The 25057-nt window shown below is 48.8% G+C and overlaps 1 protein-coding gene across 1 annotated transcript in view; it reads left to right on the top strand.

The window, feature by feature from the left end:
* LOC137417486 (ADAMTS-like protein 1) overlaps window positions 1-21889 on the top strand; it is a 466111-nt gene extending 444222 nt beyond the window's left edge. Inside the window, exon 34 of the mRNA XM_078772644.1 lies at window positions 19145-21889. Within this exon, the coding sequence (XP_078628770.1) occupies window positions 19145-19269 (125 nt within the window). The 3' untranslated portion in view covers window positions 19270-21889. The remainder of the gene's footprint in view (window positions 1-19144) is intronic.
* The last annotated feature ends 3168 nt before the right edge of the window (window positions 21890-25057 follow it).

Raw genomic sequence — 25057 nt, forward strand, 5'->3', positions numbered from 1 at the left:
TGCTATATCAGCTACCAGAGGTCTTAGCATGGATTCTTGCCATATCAGCTACCATGGGTCTCAGCATGGATTCTTGCCATATCAGCTACCAGGGGTCTTAGCATGGATTCTTGCCATATCAGCTACCAGGGGTCTCAGCATGGATTCTTGCCATATCAGCTACCAGGGGTCTTAGCATGGATCATTGCCATCGCAGCTAGCAGGGGTCTTGGCATGGATTCTTGCCATATCAGCTACCAGGGGTCTTAGCATGGATTCTTGCCATATCAGCTACCAGGGGTCTCAGCATTGATTCTTGCCATATCAGCTACCAGGGATCTTAGCATGGATTCTTGCCATATCAGCCACCAGGGATCTTAGCATGGATTCTTGCCATATCAGCTACCAGGGGTCTTAGCATGGATTCTTGCCATATCAGCTACCAGGGGTCTCAGCATGGATTGTTGCCATATCAGCTAGCAGGGGTCTTAGCATGGATTCTTGCCATATCAGCTACCAGGGGTCTCAGCATGGATTCTTGCCATATCAGCTACCAGGTATCTTAGCATGGATTCTTGCCATATCAGCTACCAGGGGTCTTAGCATGGATTCTTGCCATATCAGCTACCAGGGGTCTCAGCATGGATTGTTGCCATATCAGCTACCAGGGGTCTTAGCATGGATCATTGCCATCGCAGCTAGCAGGGGTCTTAGCATGGATTGTTGCCATATCAGCTACCGGGGGTCTCAGCATGGATTCTTGCCATAGCAGCTACCAGGGGTCTCAGCATGGATTCTTGCCATATCAGCTACCAGGGGTCTTAGCATGGATTCTTGCCATAGCAGCTAGCAGGGATGTTAGCATGGATTCTGGCCATCGCAGCTACCAGGGGTCTCAGCATGGATTCTTGCCATAGCAGCTACCAGGGGTCTCAGCATGGATTCTTGCCATATCAGCTACCAGGGGTCTCAGCATGGATTCTTGCCATAGCAGCTACCAGGGGTCTTAGCATGGATTCTTGCCATATCAGCTACCAGGGGTCTCAGCATGGATTCTTGCCATATCAGCTACCAGGGGTCTCAGCATGAATTCTTGCCATAGCAGCTACCAGGGGTCTCAGCATGGATTCTTGCCATAGCAGCTACCAGGGGTCTCAGCATGGATTCTTGCCATATCAGCTACCAGGGGTCTCAGCATGGATTCTTGCCATAGCAGCTACCAGGGGTCTCAGCATGGATTCTTGCCATAGCAGCTACCAGGGGTCTCAGCATGGATTCTTGCCATATCAGCTACCAGGGGTCTTAGCATGGATTCTTGCCATATCAGGTACCAGCGGTCTTAGCATGGATTCTTGCCATATCAGCTACCAGAGGTCTTAGCATGGATTCTTGCCATATCAGCTACCATGGGTCTCAGCATGGATTCTTGCCATATCAGCTACCAGGGGTCTTAGCATGGATTCTTGCCATATCAGCTACCAGGGGTCTCAGCATGGATCCTTGCCATATCAGCTACCAGGGGTCTTAGCATGGATCATTGCCATCGCAGCTAGCAGGGATCTTAGCATGGATTCTTGCCATATCAGCTACCAGGGGTCTTAGCATGGATTCTTGCCATATCAGCTACCAGGGGTCTCAGCATTGATTCTTGCCATATCAGCTACCAGGGGTCTCAGCATGGATTCTTGCCATATCAGCTACCAGGGGTCTTAGCATGGATTCTTGCCATATCAGCTAGCAGGGGTCTTGGCATGGATTCTTGCCATCGCAGCTAGCAGGGATCTTAGCATGGATTCTTGCCATATCAGCTAGCAGGGATCTCAGCATGGATTCTTGCCATATCAGCTACCAGGGGTCTTAGCATGGATTCTTGCCATATCAGCTACCAGGGGTCTCAGCATGGATTGTTGCCATATCAGCTACCAGGGGTCTTAGCATGGATCATTGCCATCGCAGCTAGCAGGGGTCTTAGCATGGATTGTTGCCATATCAGCTACCAGGGGTCTCAGCATGGATTCTTGCCATAGCAGCTACCAGGGGTCTCAGCATGGATTCTTGCCATATCAGCTACCAGGGATCTTAGCATGGATTCTTGCCATAGCAGCTAGCAGGGATGTTAGCATGGATTCTTGCCATCGCAGCTACCAGGGGTCTCAGCATGGATTCTTGCCATATCAGCTACCAGGGGTCTCAGCATGGATTCTTGCCATAGCAGCTACCAGGGGTCTTAGCATGGATTCTTGCCATATCAGCTACCAGGGGTCTCAGCATGGATTCTTGCCATATCAGCTACCAGGGGTCTCAGCATGAATTCTTGCCATAGCAGCTACCAGGGGTCTCAGCATGGATTCTTGCCATAGCAGCTACCAGGGGTCTCAGCATGGATTCTTGCCATATCAGCTACCAGGGGTCTCAGCATGGATTCTTGCCATAGCAGCTACCAGGGGTCTCAGCATGGATTCTTGCCATAGCAGCTACCAGGGGTCTCAGCATGGATTCTTGCCATATCAGCTACCAGGGGTCTTAGCATGGATTCTTGCCATATCAGGTACCAGCGGTCTTAGCATGGATTCTTGCCATATCAGCTACCAGAGGTCTTAGCATGGATTCTTGCCATATCAGCTACCATGGGTCTCAGCATGGATTCTTGCCATATCAGCTACCAGGGGTCTTAGCATGGATTCTTGCCATATCAGCTACCAGGGGTCTCAGCATGGATCCTTGCCATATCAGCTACCAGGGGTCTTAGCATGGATCATTGCCATCGCAGCTAGCAGGGATCTTAGCATGGATTCTTGCCATATCAGCTACCAGGGGTCTTAGCATGGATTCTTGCCATATCAGCTACGAGGGGTCTCAGCATTGATTCTTGCCATATCAGCTACCAGGGGTCTCAGCATGGATTCTTGCCATATCAGCTACCAGGGGTCTTAGCATGGATTCTTGCCATATCAGCTAGCAGGGGTCTTGGCATGGATTCTTGCCATCGCAGCTAGCAGGGATCTTAGCATGGATTCTTGCCATATCAGCTAGCAGGGATCTCAGCATGGATTCTTGCCATATCAGCTACCAGGGGTCTTAGCATGGATTCTTGCCATATCAGCTACCAGGGGTCTCAGCATGGATTGTTGCCATATCAGCTACCAGGGGTCTTAGCATGGATCATTGCCATCGCAGCTAGCAGGGGTCTTAGCATGGATTGTTGCCATATCAGCTACCAGGGGTCTCAGCATGGATTCTTGCCATAGCAGCTACCAGGGGTCTCAGCATGGATTCTTGCCATATCAGCTACCAGGGGTCTTAGCATGGATTCTTGCCATAGCAGCTAGCAGGGATGTTAGCATGGATTCTTGCCATCGCAGCTACCAGGGGTCTCAGCATGGATTCTTGCCATAGCAGCTACCAGGGGTCTCAGCATGGATTCTTGCCATATCAGCTACCAGGGGTCTCAGCATGGATTCTTGCCATAGCAGCTACCAGGGGTCTCAGCATGGATTCTTGCCATAGCAGCTACCAGGGGTCTCAGCATGGATTCTTGCCATATCAGCTACCAGGGGTCTCAGCATGGATTCTTGCCATAGCAGCTACCAGGGGTCTCAGCATGGATTCTTGCCATAGCAGCTACCAGGGGTCTCAGCATGGATTCTTGCCATATCAGCTACCAGGGGTCTTAGCATGGATTCTTGCCATATCAGGTACCAGCGGTCTTAGCATGGATTCTTGCCATATCAGCTACCAGAGGTCTTAGCATGGATTCTTGCCATATCAGCTACCATGGGTCTCAGCATGGATTCTTGCCATATCAGCTACCAGGGGTCTTAGCATGGATTCTTGCCATATCAGCTACCAGGGGTCTCAGCATGGATCCTTGCCATATCAGCTACCAGGGGTCTTAGCATGGATCATTGCCATCGCAGCTAGCAGGGATCTTAGCATGGATTCTTGCCATATCAGCTACCAGGGGTCTTAGCATGGATTCTTGCCATATCAGCTACCAGGGGTCTCAGCATTGATTCTTGCCATATCAGCTACCAGGGGTCTCAGCATGGATTCTTGCCATATCAGCTACCAGGGGTCTTAGCATGGATTCTTGCCATATCAGCTAGCAGGGGTCTTGGCATGGATTCTTGCCATCGCAGCTAGCAGGGATCTTAGCATGGATTCTTGCCATATCAGCTAGCAGGGATCTCAGCATGGATTCTTGCCATATCAGCTACCAGGGATCTTAGCATGGATTCTTGCCATATCAGCTACCAGAGGTCTTAGCATGGATTCTTGCCATATCAGCTACCATGGGTCTCAGCATGGATTCTTGCCATATCAGCTACCAGGGGTCTCAGCATGGATTCTTGCCATATCAGCTACCAGGGGTCTTAGCATGGATTCTTGCCATATCAGCTACCAGGGGTCTCAGCATGGATTCTTGCCATATCAGCTACCAGGGATCTTAGCATGGATTCTTGCCATATCAGCTACCAGGGGTCTTAGCATGGATTTTTGCCATATCAGCTACCAGGGGTCTCAGCATGGATTGTTGCCATATCAGCTACCAGGGGTCTTAGCATGGATCATTGCCATCGCAGCTAGCAGGGGTCTCAGCATGGATTGTTGCCATATCAGCTACCAGGGGTCTGAGCATGGATTCTTGCCATATCAGCTACCAGGGGTCTCAGCATGGATTGTTGCCATATCAGCTAACAGGGGTCTTAGCATGGATCATTGCCATCGCAGCTACCAGGGGTCTCAGCATGGATTGTTGCCATATCAGCTACCAGGGTCTTAGCATGGATTCTTGCCATATCAGCTACCAGGGGTCTTAGCATGGATTCTTGCCATATCAGCTACCAGAGGTCTCAGCATGGATTATTGCCATATCAGCTACCAGGGGTCTTAGCATGGATTCCTGCCATATCAGCTACCAGGGGTCTTAGTATGGATCATTGCCATCGCAGCTAGCAGGGGTCTTGGCATGGATTCTTGCCATATCAGCTACCAGGGATCTTAGCATGGATTGTTGCCATATCAGCTACCAGGGATCTTAGCATGGATTCTTGCCATATCAGCTACCAGGGGTCTTAGCATGGATTCTTGCCATATCAGCTACCAGGGGTCTCAGCATGGATTGTTGCCATATCAGCTAGCAGGGGTCTTAGCATGGATCATTGCCATCGCAGCTAGCAGGGGTCTTGGCATGGATTGTTGCCATATCAGCTACCAGGGGTCTCAGCATGGATTGTTGCCATATCAGCTACCAGGGTCTTAGCATGGATTCTTGCCATATCAGCTACCAGGGGTCTTAGCATGGATTCTTGCCATATCAGCTACCAGGGGTCTCAGCATGGATTGTTGCCATATCAGCTACCAGGGGTCTTAGCATGGATTCCTGCCATATCAGCTACCAGGGGTCTTAGCATGGATTCTTGCCATATCAGCTACCAGGGGTCTTAGCATGGATTCCTGCCATATCAGCTACCAGGGGTCTCAGCATGGATTCTTGCCATATCAGCTACCAGGGGTCTCAGCATGGATTGTTGCCATATCAGCTACCAGGGTCTTAGCATGGATTCTTGCCATATCAGCTACCAGGGGTCTTAGCATGGATTCTTGCCATATCAGCTACCAGGGGTCTCAGCATGGATTGTTGCCATATCAGCTACCAGGGGTCTTAGCATGGATTCCTGCCATATCAGCTACCAGGGGTCTTAGCATGGATTCTTGCCATATCAGCTACCAGGGGTGTTAGCATGGATTCCTACAATATCAGCTACCAGGGGTCTCAGCATGGATTCTTGCCATATCAGCTACCAGGGGTCTCAGCATGGATTGTTGCCATATCAGCTACCAGGGTCTTAGCATGGATTCTTGCCATATCAGCTACCAGGGGTCTTAGCATGGATTCTTGCCATATCAGCTACCAGGGGTCTCAGCATGGATTGTTGCCATATCAGCTACCAGGGGTCTTAGCATGGATTCCTGCCATATCAGCTACCAGGGGTCTTAGCATGGATTCCTGCCATATCAGCTACCAGGGGTCTCAGCATGGATTGTTGCCATATCAGCTACCAGGGGTCTTAGCATGGATTCCTGCCATATCAGCTACCAGGGGTCTTAGCATGGATTCCTGCCATATCAGCTACCAGGGGTCTCAGCATGGATTGTTGCCATATCAGCTACCAGGGTCTTCGCATGGATTCTTGCCATATCAGCTACCAGGGGTCTCAGCATGGATTGTTGCCATATCAGCTACCAGGGGTCTTAGCATGGATTCCTGCCATATCAGCTACCAGGGGTCTTAGCATGGATTCCTGCCATATCAGCTACCAGGGGTCTCAGCATGGATTCCTGCCATATCAGCTACCAGGGGTCTCAGCATGGATTCTTGCCATATCAGCTACCAGTGGTCTTAGCATGGATTCTTGCCATATCAGCTACCAGGGGTCTTAGCATGGATTCTTGCCATATCAGGTACCAGCGGTCTTAGTATGGATTCTTGCAATATCAGCTACCAGAGGTCTTTGCATGGATTCTTGCCATATCAGCTACCATGGGTCTCAGCATGGATTCTTGCCATATCAGCTACCAGGGGTCTTAGCATGGATTCTTGCCATATCAGCTACCAGGGGTCTCAGCATGGATCCTTGCCATATCAGCTACCAGGGGTCTTAGCATGGATCATTGCCATCGCAGCTAGCAGGGATCTTAGCATGGATTCTTGCCATATCAGCTACCAGGGGTCTTAGCATGGATTCTTGCCATATCAGCTACCAGGGGTCTCAGCATTGATTCTTGCCATATCAGATACCAGGGGTCTCAGCATGGATTCTTGCCATATCAGCTACCAGGGGTCTTAGCATGGATCATTGCCATCGCAGCTAGCAGGGGTCTTGGCATGGATTCTTGCCATATCAGCTAGCAGGGATCTCAGCATGGATTCTTGCCATATCAGCTACCAGGGATCTTAGCATGGATTCTTGCCATATCAGCTACCAGGGATCCTAGCATGCATTCTTGCCATATCAGCTACCAGGGGTCTTATCATGGATTATTGCCATATCAGCTACCAGGGGTCTCAGCATGGATTGTTGCCATATCAGCAAGCAGGGGTCTTAGCATGGATTCTTGCCATATCAGCTACCGGGGGTCTCAGCATGGATTCTTGCCATATCAGCTACCAGGGATCTTAGCATGGATTCTTGCCATATCAGCTACCAGGGATCTTAGCATGGATTCTTGCCATATCAGCTACCAGGGGTCTCAGCATGGATTGTTGCCATATCAGCTCGCAGGGATCTTCGCATGGATCATTGCCATCGCAGCTAGCAGGGGTCTTGCCATGGATTGTTGCCATATCAGCTACCAGGGGTCTCAGCATGGATTGTTGCCATATCAGCTACCAGGGTCTTAGCATGGATTCTTGCCATATCAGCTACCAGGGGTCTTAGCATGGATTGTTGCCATATCAGCTACCAGGGGTCTCAGCATGGATTGTTGCCATATCAGCTACCAGGGGTCTTAGCATGGATTCTTGCTATATCAGCTACCAGGGGTCTCAGCATGGATTCTTGCCATATCAGCTACCAGGGATATTAGCATGGATTCTTGCCATATCAGCTACCAGGGGTCTTATCATGGATTCCTGCCATATCAGCTACCAGGGGTCTCAGCATGGATTCTTGCCATATCAGCTACCAGGGGTCTTAGCATGGATTCTTGCCATATCAGCTACCAGGGGTCTTCGCATGCATTCTTGCCATAGCAGCTACCAGGTGTCTTAGCATGGATTCTTGCCATATCAGCTACCAGGGGTCTCAGCATGGATTCTTGCCATATCAGCTACCAGGGATATTAGCATGGATTCTTGCCATATCAGCTACCAGGGGTCTTAGCATGGATTCCTGCCATATCAGCTACCAGGGGTCTCAGCATGGATTATTGCCAGAGCTACCAGGGGTCTTAGCATGGATGCTTGCCATATCAGCTACCAGGGGTCTTCGCATGCATTCTTGCCATTGCAGCTACCAGGGGTCTTAGCATGGATTCTTGCCATATCAGCTACCAGGGGTCTCAGCATGGATTCTTGCCATAGCAGCTACCAGGGGTCTCAGCATGGATTCTTGCCATATCAGCTACCAGGGGTCTCAGCATGGATTCTTGCCATAGCAGCTACCAGGGGTCTCAGCATGGATTCTTGCCATAGCAGCTACCAGGGGTCTCAGCATGGATTCTTGCCATATCAGCTACCAGGGGTCTCAGCATGGATTCTTGCCATAGCAGCTACCAGGGGTCTCAGCATGGATTCTTGCCATATCAGCTACCAGGGGTCTCAGCATGGATTCTTGCCATATCAGCTACCAGGGGTCTTAGCATGGATCATTGCCATCGCAGCTAGCAGGGGTCTTGGCATGGATTCTTGCCATCGCAGCTAGCAGGGATCTTAGCATGGATTCTTGCCATATCAGCTAGCAGGGATCTCAGCATGGATTCTTGCCATATCAGCTACCAGGGATCTTAGCATGGATTCTTGCCATATCAGCTACCAGGGATCCTAGCATGCATTCTTGCCATATCAGCTACCAGGGGTCTTAGCATGGATTATTGCCATATCAGCTACCAGGGGTCTCAGCATGGATTGTTGCCATATCAGCAAGCAGGGGTCTTAGCATGGATTCTTGCCATATCAGCTACCAGGGGTCTCAGCATGGATTCTTGCCATATCAGCTACCAGGGATCTTAGCATGGATTCTTGCCATATCAGCTACCAGGGATCTTAGCATGGATTCTTGCCATATCAGCTACCAGGGGTCTCAGCATGGATTGTTGCCATATCAGCTAGCAGGGATCTTCGCATGGATCATTGCCATCGCAGCTAGCAGGGGTCTTGGCATGGATTGTTGCCATATCAGGTACCAGGGGTCTCAGCATGGATTGTTGCCATATCACCTACCAGGGTCTTAGCATGGATTCTTGCCATATCAGCTACCAGGGGCCTTAGCATGGATTGTTGCCATATCAGCTACCAGGGGTCTCAGCATGGATTGTTGCCATATCAGCTACCAGGGGTCTTAGCATGGATTCTTGCTATATCAGCTACCAGGGGTCTCAGCATGGATTCTTGCCATATCAGCTACCAGGGATATTAGCATGGATTCTTGCCATATCAGCTACCAGGGGTCTTATCATGGATTCCTGCCATATCAGCTACCAGGGGTCTCAGCATGGATTGTTGCCATATCAGCTACCAGGGGTCTTAGCATGGATTCTTGCTATATCAGCTACCAGGGGTCTTAGCATGGATTCTTGCCATATCAGCTACCAGGGGTCTTCGCATGCATTCTTGCCATAGCAGCTACCAGGTGTCTTAGCATGGATTCTTGCCATATCAGCTACCAGGGGTCTCAGCATGGATTCTTGCCATATCAGCTACCAGGGATATTAGCATGGATTCTTGCCATAGCAGCTACCAGGGGTCTCAGCATGGATTCTTGCCATATCAGCTACCAGGGGTCTCAGCATGGATTCTTGCCATAGCAGCTACCAGGGGTCTCAGCATGGATTCTTGCCATAGCAGCTACCAGGGGTCTCAGCATGGATTCTTGCCATATCAGCTACCAGGGGTCTCAGCATAGATTCTTGCCATAGCAGCTACCAGGGGTCTCAGCATGGATTCTTGCCATATCAGCTACCAGGGGTCTCAGCATGGATTCTTGCCATAGCAGCTAGCAGGGATGTTAGCATGGATTCTTGCCATATCAGCTACCAGGGGTCTCAGCATGGATTCTTGCCATAGCAGCTACCAGGGGTCTCAGCATGGATTCTTGCCATATCAGCTACCAGGGGTCTTAGCATGGATTCTTGCCATAGCAGCTAGCAGGGATGTTAGCATGGATTCTTGCCATATCAGCTACCAGGGGTCTTAGCATGGATTCTTGCCATATCAGGTACCAGTGGTCTTAGCATGGATTCTTGCCATATCAGGTACCAGTGGTCTTAGCATGGATTCTTGCTATATCAGCTACCAGAGGTCTTAGCATGGATTCTTGCCATATCAGCTACCAGGGGTCTTAGCATGGATTCTTGCCATATCAGCTACCAGGGGTCTTAGCATGGATCATTGCCATCGCAGCTGGCAGGGGTCTTGGCATGGATTCTTGCCATATCAGCTACCAGGGGTCTTAGCATGGATTCTTGCCATATCAGCTACCAGGGGTCTCAGCATTGATTCTTGCCATATCAGCTACCAGGGATCTTAGCATGGATTCTTGCCATATCAGCCACCAGGGATCTTAGCATGGATTCTTGCCATATCAGCTACCAGGGGTCTTAGCATGGATTCTTGCCATATCAGCTACCAGGGGTCTCAGCATGGATTGTTGCCATATCAGCTAGCAGGGGTCTTAGCATGGATTCTTGCCATATCAGCTACCAGGGGTCTCAGCATGGATTCTTGCCATATCAGCTACCAGGTATCTTAGCATGGATTCTTGCCATATCAGCTACCAGGGGTCTTAGCATGGATTCTTGCCATATCAGCTACCAGGGGTCTCAGCATGGATTGTTGCCATATCAGCTACCAGGGGTCTTAGCATGGATCATTGCCATCGCAGCTAGCAGGGGTCTTAGCATGGATTGTTGCCATATCAGCTACCGGGGGTCTCAGCATGGATTCTTGCCATAGCAGCTACCAGGGGTCTCAGCATGGATTCTTGCCATATCAGCTACCAGGGGTCTTAGCATGGATTCTTGCCATAGCAGCTAGCAGGGATGTTAGCATGGATTCTGGCCATCGCAGCTACCAGGGGTCTCAGCATGGATTCTTGCCATAGCAGCTACCAGGGGTCTCAGCATGGATTCTTGCCATATCAGCTACCAGGGGTCTCAGCATGGATTCTTGCCATAGCAGCTACCAGGGGTCTTAGCATGGATTCTTGCCATATCAGCTACCAGGGGTCTCAGCATGGATTCTTGCCATATCAGCTACCAGGGGTCTCAGCATGAATTCTTGCCATAGCAGCTACCAGGGGTCTCAGCATGGATTCTTGCCATAGCAGCTACCAGGGGTCTCAGCATGGATTCTTGCCATATCAGCTACCAGGGGTCTCAGCATGGATTCTTGCCATAGCAGCTACCAGGGGTCTCAGCATGGATTCTTGCCATAGCAGCTACCAGGGGTCTCAGCATGGATTCTTGCCATATCAGCTACCAGGGGTCTTAGCATGGATTCTTGCCATATCAGGTACCAGCGGTCTTAGCATGGATTCTTGCCATATCAGCTACCAGAGGTCTTAGCATGGATTCTTGCCATATCAGCTACCATGGGTCTCAGCATGGATTCTTGCCATATCAGCTACCAGGGGTCTTAGCATGGATTCTTGCCATATCAGCTACCAGGGGTCTCAGCATGGATCCTTGCCATATCAGCTACCAGGGGTCTTAGCATGGATCATTGCCATCGCAGCTAGCAGGGATCTTAGCATGGATTCTTGCCATATCAGCTACCAGGGGTCTTAGCATGGATTCTTGCCATATCAGCTACCAGGGGTCTCAGCATTGATTCTTGCCATATCAGCTACCAGGGGTCTCAGCATGGATTCTTGCCATATCAGCTACCAGGGGTCTTAGCATGGATTCTTGCCATATCAGCTAGCAGGGGTCTTGGCATGGATTCTTGCCATCGCAGCTAGCAGGGATCTTAGCATGGATTCTTGCCATATCAGCTACCAGGGGTCTTAGCATGGATTCTTGCCATATCAGCGACCAGGGGTCTCAGCATGGATTGTTGCCATATCAGCTACCAGGGGTCTTAGCATGGATCATTGCCATCGCAGCTAGCAGGGGTCTTAGCATGGATTGTTGCCATATCAGCTACCAGGGGTCTCAGCATGGATTCTTGCCATAGCAGCTACCAGGGGTCTCAGCATGGATTCTTGCCATATCAGCTACCAGGGGTCTTAGCATGGATTCTTGCCATAGCAGCTAGCAGGGATGTTAGCATGGATTCTTGCCATCGCAGCTACCAGGGGTCTCAGCATGGATTCTTGCCATATCAGCTACCAGGGGTCTCAGCATGGATTCTTGCCATAGCAGCTACCAGGGGTCTTAGCATGGATTCTTGCCATATCAGCTACCAGGGGTCTCAGCATGGATTCTTGCCATAGCAGCTACCAGGGGTCTCAGCATGGATTCTTGCCATATCAGCTACCAGGGGTCTCAGCATGGATTCTTGCCATAGCAGCTACCAGGGGTCTCAGCATGGATTCTTGCCATAGCAGCTACCAGGGGTCTCAGCATGGATTCTTGCCATATCAGCTACCAGGGGTCTCAGCATGAATTCTTGCCATAGCAGCTACCAGGGGTCTCAGCATGGATTCTTGCCATAGCAGCTACCAGGGGTCTCAGCATGGATTCTTGCCATATCAGCTACCAGGGGTCTCAGCATGGATTCTTGCCATAGCAGCTACCAGGGGTCTCAGCATGGATTCTTGCCATAGCAGCTACCAGGGGTCTCAGCATGGATTCTTGCCATATCAGCTACCAGGGGTCTTAGCATGGATTCTTGCCATATCAGGTACCAGCGGTCTTAGCATGGATTCTTGCCATATCAGCTACCAGAGGTCTTAGCATGGATTCTTGCCATATCAGCTACCATGGGTCTCAGCATGGATTCTTGCCATATCAGCTACCAGGGGTCTTAGCATGGATTCTTGCCATATCAGCTACCAGGGGTCTCAGCATGGATCCTTGCCATATCAGCTACCAGGGGTCTTAGCATGGATCATTGCCATCGCAGCTAGCAGGGATCTTAGCATGGATTCTTGCCATATCAGCTACCAGGGGTCTTAGCATGGATTCTTGCCATATCAGCTACGAGGGGTCTCAGCATTGATTCTTGCCATATCAGCTACCAGGGGTCTCAGCATGGATTCTTGCCATATCAGCTACCAGGGGTCTTAGCATGGATTCTTGCCATATCAGCTAGCAGGGGTCTTGGCATGGATTCTTGCCATCGCAGCTAGCAGGGATCTTAGCATGGATTCTTGCCATATCAGCTAGCAGGGATCTCAGCATGGATTCTTGCCATATCAGCTACCAGGGGTCTTAGCATGGATTCTTGCCATATCAGCTACCAGGGGTCTCAGCATGGATTGTTGCCATATCAGCTACCAGGGGTCTTAGCATGGATCATTGCCATCGCAGCTAGCAGGGGTCTTAGCATGGATTGTTGCCATATCAGCTACCAGGGGTCTCAGCATGGATTCTTGCCATATCAGCTACCAGGGGTCTTAGCATGGATTCTTGCCATAGCAGCTAGCAGGGATGTTAGCATGGATTCTTGCCATCGCAGCTACCAGGGGTCTCAGCATGGATTCTTGCCATAGCAGCTACCAGGGGTCTCAGCATGGATTCTTGCCATATCAGCTACCAGGGGTCTCAGCATGGATTCTTGCCATAGCAGCTACCAGGGGTCTCAGCATGGATTCTTGCCATAGCAGCTACCAGGGGTCTCAGCATGGATTCTTGCCATATCAGCTACCAGGGGTCTCAGCATGGATTCTTGCCATAGCAGCTACCAGGGGTCTCAGCATGGATTCTTGCCATAGCAGCTACCAGGGGTCTCAGCATGGATTCTTGCCATATCAGCTACCAGGGGTCTTAGCATGGATTCTTGCCATATCAGGTACCAGCGGTCTTAGCATGGATTCTTGCCATATCAGCTACCAGAGGTCTTAGCATGGATTCTTGCCATATCAGCTACCATGGGTCTCAGCATGGATTCTTGCCATATCAGCTACCAGGGGTCTTAGCATGGATTCTTGCCATATCAGCTACCAGGGGTCTCAGCATGGATCCTTGCCATATCAGCTACCAGGGGTCTTAGCATGGATCATTGCCATCGCAGCTAGCAGGGATCTTAGCATGGATTCTTGCCATATCAGCTACCAGGGGTCTTAGCATGGATTCTTGCCATATCAGCTACCAGGGGTCTCAGCATTGATTCTTGCCATATCAGCTACCAGGGGTCTCAGCATGGATTCTTGCCATATCAGCTACCAGGGGTCTTAGCATGGATTCTTGCCATATCAGCTAGCAGGGGTCTTGGCATGGATTCTTGCCATCGCAGCTAGCAGGGATCTTAGCATGGATTCTTGCCATATCAGCTAGCAGGGATCTCAGCATGGATTCTTGCCATATCAGCTACCAGGGATCTTAGCATGGATTCTTGCCATATCAGCTACCAGAGGTCTTAGCATGGATTCTTGCCATATCAGCTACCATGGGTCTCAGCATGGATTCTTGCCATATCAGCTACCAGGGGTCTCAGCATGGATTCTTGCCATATCAGCTACCAGGGGTCTTAGCATGGATTCTTGCCATATCAGCTACCAGGGGTCTCAGCATGGATTCTTGCCATATCAGCTACCAGGGATCTTAGCATGGATTCTTGCCATATCAGCTACCAGGGGTCTTAGCATGGATTTTTGCCATATCAGCTACCAGGGGTCTCAGCATGGATTGTTGCCATATCAGCTACCAGGGGTCTTAGCATGGATCATTGCCATCGCAGCTAGCAGGGGTCTTGGCATGGATTGTTGCCATATCAGCTACCAGGGGTCTCAGCATGGATTGTTGCCATATCAGCTACCAGGGGTCTGAGCATGGATTCTTGCCATATCAGCTACCAGGGGTCTCAGCATGGATTGTTGCCATATCAGCTACCAGGGGTCTTAGCATGGATCATTGCCATCGCAGCTACCAGGGGTCTCAGCATGGATTGTTGCCATATCAGCTACCAGGGTCTTAGCATGGATTCTTGCCATATCAGCTACCAGGGGTCTTAGCATGGATTCTTGCCATATCAGCTACCAGAGGTCTCAGCATGGATTGTTGCCATATCAGCTACCAGGGGTCTTAGCATGGATTCCTGCCATATCAGCTACCAGGGGTCTTAGTATGGATCATTGCCATCGCAGCTAGCAGGGGTCTTGGCATGGATTCTTGCCATATCAGCTACCAGGGATCTTAGCATGGATTGTTGCCATATCAGCTACCAGGGATCTTAGCATGGATTCTTGCCATATCAGCTACCAGGGGTCTTAGCATGGATTCTTGCCATATCAGCTACCAGGGGTCTCAGCATGGATTGTTGCCATATCAGCTAGCAGGGGTCTTAGCATGGATCATTGCCATCGCAGCTAGCAGGGGTCTTGGCATGGATTGTTGCCATATCAGCTACCAGGGGTCTCAGCATGGATTGTTGCCATATCAGCTACCAGGGTCTTAGCATGGATTCTTGCCATATCAGCTACCAGGGGTCTTAGCATGGATTCTTGCCATATCAGCTGCCAGGGGTCTCAGCATGGATTGTTGCCATATCAGCTACCAGGGTCTTAGCATGGATTCTTGCCATATCAGCTACCAGGGGTCTTAGCATGGATTCTTGCCATATCAGCTACCAGGGGTCTCAGCATGGATTGTTGCCATATCAGCTACCAGGGGTCTTCGCATGGATTCCTGCCATATCAGCTACCAGGGGTCTTAGCATGGATTCTTGCCATATCAGCTACCAGGGGTGTTAGCATGGATTCCTGCCATATCAGCTACCAGGGGTCTCAGCATGGATTCTTGCCATATCAGCTACCAGGGGTCTCAGCATGGATTGTTGCCATATCAGCTACCAGGGTCTTAGCATGGATTCTTGCCATATCAGCTACCAGGGGTCTTAGCATGGATTCTTGCCATATCAGCTACCAGGGGTCTCAGCATGGATTGTTGCCATATCAGCTACCAGGGGTCTTAGCATGGATTCCTGCCATATCAGCTACCAGGGGTCTTAGCATGGATTCCTGCCATATCAGCTACCAGGGGTCTCAGCATGGATTGTTGCCATATCAGCTACCAGGGGTCTTAGCATGGATTCCTGCCATATCAGCTACCAGGGGTCTTAGCATGGATTCCTGCCATATCAGCTACCAGGGGTCTCAGCATGGATTGTTGCCATATCAGCTACCAGGGTCTTCGCATGGATTCTTGCCATATCAGCTACCAGGGGTCTCAGCATGGATTGTTGCCATATCAGCTACCAGGGGTCTTAGCATGGATTCCTGCCATATCAGCTACCAGGGGTCTTAGCATGGATTCCTGCCATATCAGCTACCAGGGGTCTCAGCATGGATTCCTGCCATATCAGCTACCAGGGGTCTCAGCATGGATTCTTGCCATATCAGCTACCAGGGGTCTCAGCATGGATTCTTGCCATATCAGCTACCAGGGATCTTTGCTTTGTTTTGTCTCATGGCCTAATCTACCAATTTGCCAAAGTATTGCAGAATGTTACAGGTTACGGTTATGCGAGGTAACCTTCACACCCGTGTGTCTTTATATCCTTTGCATGCACTGCTGTCGGAGTGATGTCCTCTCTTTGTTTTGTTCTTCCACTATGTTTAAGGATCGTTGAGTTGTTACATTAAGGAGTAGGAAATGATAAACGAGTTAACACGGGACATGGAATCGCATATCGGTGACAGCACCAAGAAGGAAGCGGGGATGTGATGCCGAGTATGAATCGTCCACGAAAGGTGATCGGAACCTCTGCCTCAACAAACGTGGATCATTCTGAATCGCTGTATAAACTCGAATGATGTTCAAACTAATAACTCGGCAAAGGAAAAGAGGAAACTCTTATCTGTGGTCATGTGATCTCAGGAGCCGCTTGTAACGTGACCACGTGTTTGAGCAGCCCAGAATGCTACTCGAAAATTCCCTTTGGGGTCATGCAAGGTATTCTCAATGAATTTATGGCCGTGGAAGTGGTTAAAATGCCAGAAAGGGCCATTTTATGGTGAATGACTGTTGTGGGCCTCTTTGGGGGTTTCTGTGAAATACGAACTGGATTTACCACCAAATCAATAGGCCTCAATGAGTCAGTGCAACTCCTGAAATGTGTAACTTGGGGAGCGTGTCACATTTCTCGAGTTTACTTTCACTTACGTTGGAGCTTTCCAGTCTGGGGTTCATTCTCATGGCCCGACGATAAATTGTTGGATTTTTTTAATATATTTTTTTTGTATACAAGATCGAGGCTCGTGTAAGAGTTATCATTGATTACAAAAAGACAAACTGACACATAAAACAAAAAACATATGATAAAGGGAGCGGGAGAACAAGTTGGAGAGCAGGGACATCGGGAGATCTGTGGGAGGGAGAGGGCTTGGGGGAGGAGGCATGGGAAGGGGAGGGGGGGGGCAGAGGTAAAAACAAACAAACAAAAAAAAACATCGACACTGCAGGGACTTCCAGGAAAGAAGTCGGTATTTCAAAAAAGTGGATCTGGGGTGAATTAACGGGTGTAGAAAAGATCAAGGTTTTGGATGGGGGAAGATAAGAGATGGTGGTGAACAGCTGTTTTAAAGACCTGGAGGGGGGAGTGGGATTGAAGAGAGTGGGGGGGTTTGTTCCAGAGGTGGGAGAAAAGAGGAATGAAAGGGTTAAGGTGAGTAGTCTTGATTTTGGCAGTTTAACCATACGAGGATTGGTGCTTATCAGGCACGGTGTTGCATCAATGATGTTCCTTGGATGGACATTAAGCCATGTGATCCGATTAAGGCTTAAGCCATGTGATGAGCTCTTTCAAGATTTCCCTGTGTCTTTTGCAAAGTGCAGGCCATTATCACCGGCACTCTTAACAAATTGCAAGTTCCTGCCCTCTTGGAAGCTCTGGCACCCCATCACCAAGCATTGGGTGCGCAGGATAGCCTCGATGTATCCATGCCTGCCTCTTGGGCTGTCCAGCCAAGGTTCAAATCCCAGCCCAATAAACTGTCATCCTGGTGTTTCACAGTGTGTACTTTTCCTCGGATGGACGTAAAACTGGGCATCCCATCTCCCAGCATTAGTGGACGTTAAATATCCCATGATGTCCTTTGTGAAGACCAGACGAGCTATCGCCGGCACCCAGAACAATTGCGAAGTTCTTCCTCTATCCTGCAGAGGGCGCACTGCATCAGCAGCACAGCCCCAGCGAATGATGCAACCAGCAGTCATGTGCTGCATATAAAAGAAAAGGACCGACTGTTGACCAAATTTGCATGGGCACTGCATCAGCGGAACAGCCACGCCTCAGTAATGATGCAACCAATGGAGCAAATTCATAATTGTATCACAGTGCTGGCTGAGCCTGGTGTTGGCTTAGCAGTTGGGGTGCCGGCATGGGATCCTAGGATCCTGGGTTAGAATCCCAGCTTAGCGGTTAGGGTGCAGGCTTGGGATCCTCGGATCCTATGTTAGAATCCCGGTCGATCGCTATATTAACACCAGGTGGGTTGACTCAGCCTGTCATCCTTCCGAGGTCCGCAAATTGAGTACCAGTTCACTGGTCTGGGGACAGTCCCTGTGTGTCGCAAGAGTCGACTAACAGGGTTGGTGGCAGGAAGGGCATCCGGCTGTAAACCATTGCTTCAAAAAGGGGACCAAGGTGCCCAAAAAAGGCCAACCCCTGCTCTGCGGGGGGAAAAATGGCCTCTAAAGGTGGGGGGAAAAAAAGTGCAATATATACATTCCCTAACGAGGACGAGTTCACATTCGGTAAAGTTCCCAACCAATTGTGTTCTTGGCTCTTACTTTCCAGGTTACTTTCCTGATGTTCTTACAAACTCCTCTTCATGTGAATCAATGCGTGATACCGTCACTTTATGGTGCGCACACTTGGGCATCATGTGTCAATGTTGTATTTCAAATAATCAAAGGACTTGCGAATAATGCAGTTCACACCATGACACTGAATTTGAAGTCCCTTGAAATAATTGTGACATGTTGCGGGCTCTTTTGTTTCTGATCGGTAAAATTTAAAGTAATGTGGCAGCAAGTCATTGCCCATGGGTGCAAAGGTCACAGCCTGCCACGTGACCCAGCCTGACCCGCCATCATTCAGGCACGAACATCACAGCTTGTGTGGAAAATTTACCGTCTTAATTCCTACCAGACAACGAAAGTGCCAAAAACCACATGAATGATGACATCAATTAATGACAACATTAGTGAATGGCAGTCTGCAGTCTGGAGGGAATGACAGCTACCTTTGCAGCTTGTGATTCCAGCTGGATAATGATGGAATTAAATGGCAACTGTTGTCTCTGCTTAACGTCTGTGCATCCCTTGACACTGTGTGCAGGGGGCTGTCGGGACACGACGCGCTATTGCGAGCTGGTGCGCCGCCTCAACCTCTGCCAGCTCCTCATGTACAAGCTGCGCTGCTGCCATTCCTGCCGTACCCGAGGGGTCCGGCTTCACAATTAACCTCCGAAAGAGTCGGTGGCTCCAGACCCTGACTTATGAGACATGTGCATGGCATGGAACGACCAACGGTGGAGGAGTCAACTGAAGTAAGCTGTGCCCAAGGTGGTGGCACAGCCAACTGAACGGTTTCCCATAATGAGGTAACTGGTCTCAGATCTGTTGACATTCACAAAGGTATTTTTGGGGTTATTCAAAATCAAAGATGGACCTTTTGGGTGAACTTTTGGGTTATTCAATGTTGATCATGACGGCAACTCCACTGAGTGTTAACTATGCAGCACCACCCACTTGGACAACAAGTCCAACTAGACTAGACACCCACGAGACAACTAGACACCCACGAGAGTTACCCTGCCACACAAGATAATATTGTATAACGGGTCCGCAGCACTTCATTGTTTGAATAACACTCTAGGGCGGGAAGAAGGAACAACGTCGGCATTATGGTGTACAGGGACTATGATGTTGATTGGAATTGAAAGAAATTATTCAATTCTAGTCGTTCATAGGATTATTACAAGAACAAATATGGCCCATTTTATATGATGCTGACACTGAGCAGAGACGGAAAAAATGTTTCTTTGTACAACATCTGGCTACAGATTAGATATGCTGGAGGCGTATGTTTGTGTTATTTTGTAAGAGGGAATTGAAAACAGAGGTGCTGAAACACCTGATGAAGAGCACTTTCTTGATGGATTTCCATTTCAAGGGTCCTCACTACTTTGCGCAATCACAGCAGGAAATAATGTAGGATCGATGTCGGTGGCAAAGCTTGACGAGAGTCAGGACGTTCAAGCACCTTTTCGTTCTAAAAGCATTCCTCAACATGTGGTCCATCGACATGGAGAACGAAAAAAACACTAATCTTTCCTGAGATGTGTCATGGGCGACCTTGAGTGGAATGCAACTTCCTGCCGCTTGTGGCCTCCTGATAAGCCAAGGGGTCTCCTTCTGAAAGCAAACCATGTTCAGGATTTCCCCAGTACAGCGAGGAAATGCTCGTTCTGTTGCGCGACATCGAAAACTATTTCAAGGTTCATTTATCACCTTCCTGGTCGAACGCCTCTGCAGTTGCTTTTCTTCCGATAACATTTTTCACCTTGATAATTAACAAACAGCCTTCGAGTTCATAACTCCTAATTGAACCGTCGGAGTAGAGAACGCTATCAGGAGAATACCACCAACATTAGTGAATGGTAAAAAACAAGGTAAAAAAAATAAGGAAAACAATGGAATTGGAAAACAATGGAATTGAACAATGCAGACTTTATGGAATTGAATGAATGAATGAATGATCGTTTTAAGGCCATTTTTCCCCGCTAGAGTGGGGGTTGGCCTTGCAGGCCCCATGACCTCATGGGGCCCTGTTTGAGGCAATGTTTTTTATGGCCGGATAAATTTCCTGACGCCAACCCTTAGTCGGCTCTTACGATGCACAGGGATACGGTGTACCTATTCTAAATCGGGGTACACACCGTGATCATTCATCCCAGCAAGCTGGTACTCAATTTTCCGACCTCGGAAGGATGACAGGCTGAGTCAACCACCCTGGTGTTAATTCAGCGATCGACCGGGATCCCAAGCTGGCACCCTAACCGCTAAGGAATTGTAACCGCTATGGAATTGTAAAAATAAATTATGAATAAAACATTCAAATGCGGCTTTGTGCACCGCACCTATATCGTGGCTTCGTGCGCTCAAGACGGATAATGATGGGTTAGGCCATGGCCACCTTAGGCCTGTGCCCATGCTCGATGGCTGGTGCGTCTCCTCCCGGGAGTTTTGCGGTGGTCTTTACAGCGAATTGTAAGCCAAGAACTATGGATTGAGACCTATTTGGGTAGATTCTTCGCCATCTGCCATTTTCAGTGTACCGGATGCCGCGGAAATTAGACTAATGGTTACAAGGAGCAGGACCTTTTTCTACAGCCCTTCCGTGAGCTCGGCACGCTTCCCAACATTTCTGCGTTTTTTGTGTATCCACGTTTGTTTACCTGCATGTGAGTATTTTCGGGTGTTGTTTGCCAGGAGGTTTTGGCACCAATCAGTCGCCAGCATTAGTCTGAAAGAAAACTGAATCTCCTGCTTTTTCTGGTTGTTGAAGGGTTTCCTTACAGGCAGGTGAGCCTCCTTTCAGCCCCAGCAGAAGGAACAATTCGCCAAATGAAAAATCAATACCGTGATACTTCAATGTGCGAAGTTTCGTATTTTTCGGTTAGAAATTGCAGTCGCCAGCATTATTCTGAAAGAAAACTGAGTCTCCTGCTTTTCTGGTTGTTGTTTAAGGGTTTCCCCCTACAGGCAGAGGAGCCTCCTTTCAGCCCCAGCAGAAGGAACAATTCGCCAAATGAAAAATCAATACCGTGATACTTCAATGTGCGAAGTTTTGTATTTTTTGGTTAGAAATTTCAGTTTAACCACTGCAGATGGCTGTGTCTCAGCTGGGAGTCCAGAGACATCATGGCGAGTACGAGACGGGTCGAATGTAGACCCTTATGAAGTGCACGCGAAGCGTCAAAGCTTCAATTTTGAAAAGTAAAGTCGGTGCTCACTTTACGTTCTTCCTTTCCCCGGCAAGTCATGGAAACATATCTATTTTTTATCACGTATGCTGGGAGTAACAATAAGCTTCTTATATACTATATATATATATAATATATATATATAATGTATATATATATATATATATATATATATAAACATATATATATAAACATATATATACACAAAGAATTAAGTTAAGCACCCCCCCCGTTTTTTTACAACCTCGCACATTACAAGTTTGTTGTCGTCAAAACAGTGTAATATACCCATGATATTGCTATATTTTCTGGAGAAGTGATATTATGGTCACATAAAAACATAACAATCATGCCGTTTTCAATATTTTATTCTGAATAATTTAAGGTGAAATTTTTTGGGAATTTTAGGCATATTTTCACCTCAATTTAAGTATGGAGCTATAGGTCCATCACGGACAGTGTGGATGACGTTTATGTTTTCTAACGTACAGTCATTGTTCTGAGAAGACCTCTAGCGATCTTTGCGTCAATAACGTGTGTAGGACCCACGTGATCGGATCACTGACTCAACCAATCACTTTTTTTCACTTTGATCACTCAATTTCATCAATGGATAATTGCTAATGTCATACCAATCATTATTTGATCTCACATACCTTAGAATATATGCCAATGTATACATATACACAAAGAATATATATTAGGGGGTGCTTACCTTAATTCGTTGTGTAGGGGTGCTTAACTTAATTCTTTGTGTATATATATATATATATATAATGGTTTATCAGAGAGTATAAAGAAGTATAATTGTTCAATAATGTAGTAGAACACGATTTGAGGACTCTGTTATTACTATATCGATGTTAACATTGTTAAAGAAGCCATACACGATCCCTTTGTTTATTGTTCCTACACAAAGCTTCTGATTTGTCGACACAGTTGATATCGATGGGAAGGGTGTTGTTGCTTGCGGTGGGCTGCCGCTCTTCCCTGCAGCTGCGAGCATGCCTGGGCCTGGGCCGAGCCGCAGGCCCGTGTGCCGTGGAGAAGCCCGTGATTAATGGAGGCCCTCTTCCGCAGCCGTAGTCACACTAGGGGCCCTATTGTCCACAAGCCAGATGGGAGCGTGCGTGTATGTGCGGAATGTGTGGCCATTTGAAGTGGTGACTTATGAGGTTCTGAAATGAAATGCAAGAGGATTTGTTATTGGACGTCGTGGGACATTTCTAGCACGACCGTGGCTTTTTGGCTCTCTACGTCTGCAGGCCCAAGCCCTCTCTAAAACGACTGCAGGCCCAAGCCCTCTCTAAAACGACTGCAGGCCCAAGCCCTCTCTAAAACGACTGCAGGCTCAAGCCCTCTCTAAAACGACTGAAGGCCCAAGCCCTCTCTAAAACGACTGCAGGCTCAAGCCCTCTCTAAAATGACTGCAGGCCCAAGCCCTCTCTAAAACGACTGCAGGCCCAGGCCCTCTCTAAAACGACTGCAGGCCCAAGCCCTCTCTAAAACGACTGCAGGCCCAAGCCCTCTCTAAAACGACTGCAGGCTCAGGCCCTCTCTAAAACGACTGCAGGCCCAAGCCCTCTCTAAAACGACTGCAGGCCCAGGCCCTCTCTAAAACGACTGCAGGCCCAAGCCCTCTCTAAAACAACTGCAGGCCCAAGCCCTCTCTAAAACGACTGCAGGCCCAGGCCCTCTGTAAAACGACTGCAGGCCCAGGCCCTCTCTAAAACGACTGCAGGCCCAGGCCCTCTCTAAAACGACTGCAGGCCCAGGCCCTCTGTAAAACGACTGCAGGCCCAAGCCCTCTCTAAAACGACTGCAGGCCCAGGCCCTCTCTAAAACGACTGCAGGCCCAAGCCCTCTCTAAAACGACTGCAGGCCCAAGCCCTCTCTAAAACGACTGCAGGCCCAAGCCCTCTCTAAAACGACTGCAGGCCCAGGCCCTCTCTAAAACGACTGCAGGCCCAAGCCCTCTCTAAAACGACTGCAGGCCCAAGCCCTCTCTAAAACGACTGCAGGCCCAAGCCCTCTGTAAAACGACTGCAGGCCCAGGCCCTCTCTAAAACGACTGCAGGCCCAGGCCCTCTCTAAAATGACTGCAGGCCCAGGCCCTCTGTAAAACGACTGCAGGCCCAGGCCCTCTCTAAAACGACTGCAGGCCCAAGCCCTCTCTAAAACGACTGCAGGCCCAAGCCCTCTCTAAAACGACTGCAGGCCCAAGCCCTCTCTAAAACGACTGCAGGCCCAAGCCCTCTCTAAAACGACTGCAGGCCCAGGCCCTCTCTAAAACGACTGCAGGCCCAGGCCCTCTCTAAAACGACTGCGACACGTGTACAGATGTAAATATGGGAGTAAATACACGTCGAGCTTCATCAGCTCGCCGTATTAATTGGGAATATATTCAGAATCAAATTGCCCACAAATACGACTGGCAATGATTAGTCTGGTACTTAAATTGATGTAAATAGTGTTTTAAATCCTTTATAAAGTGCAATATACATGTATCGTGTTGGTACCTTGTACTCGAAGAGAGGTTTATTGCCTTCCCGCTTCCGAACCCCCAAAAAGCACGTGCTCACGTAGTTATACCTGTTCACTCAGCGTGGGCTTTGTTTCCCTCACTCGCTAAATAGAAATACTAAATCGAGAAAAATATACTGAGAAATTATTACAAAAATGTACAGTGGACTCTCGTGAAGCCGAGTGGACCAGAAATGAAATGTGCTGCGTGCGGCCTTCATATCGCGACCGAGCTTCTTTCACAATGGAAACAAATAAACGGCCATGTTACAACAACATATATGTACAGCAGTGCAGTTACCTGAAGTATTCCACCCGAGGAAGTGGGAACCGCACCTTATTCGTGATGGCCGACCGAGAAGAAACGTTCTGCTGATGAACCACTTGGGCCGGAAGTGTTTGAGGAGCATTGGCCTCAAGGCGCTTCACGATGTGGCACTTCCATCGTCATTGGACAGAAAAACGTTTCCGTCTTTTGTCTTCTATACTCACAATTGTCCTGTCATAGTCTTCTGTAGTTTACAACACCGTAGGCAGGAAAGACGAGGAAGAAGAAACTGCAATGGTGCAAAATACCGTCGCAGAATTTCAAAGTCTGTGAGGATGTCGCCAGATGAAGAAGAAGACAAATTACATATTTTTTTTAGCGAATTCATTTAATCAGGTGTTGTTTAGTGCATGCAAGATGGGCCTTCTTCAAATTCCCTTGTGATTCTTTGAAAAGAGAAGCATATTTGAGC

Source organism: Myxine glutinosa, chromosome 2, assembly GCF_964187855.1.
Source record: "Myxine glutinosa chromosome 2, kmMyxGlut1.1, whole genome shotgun sequence".
Classification (NCBI taxonomy): domain Eukaryota; kingdom Metazoa; phylum Chordata; class Myxini; order Myxiniformes; family Myxinidae; genus Myxine; species Myxine glutinosa.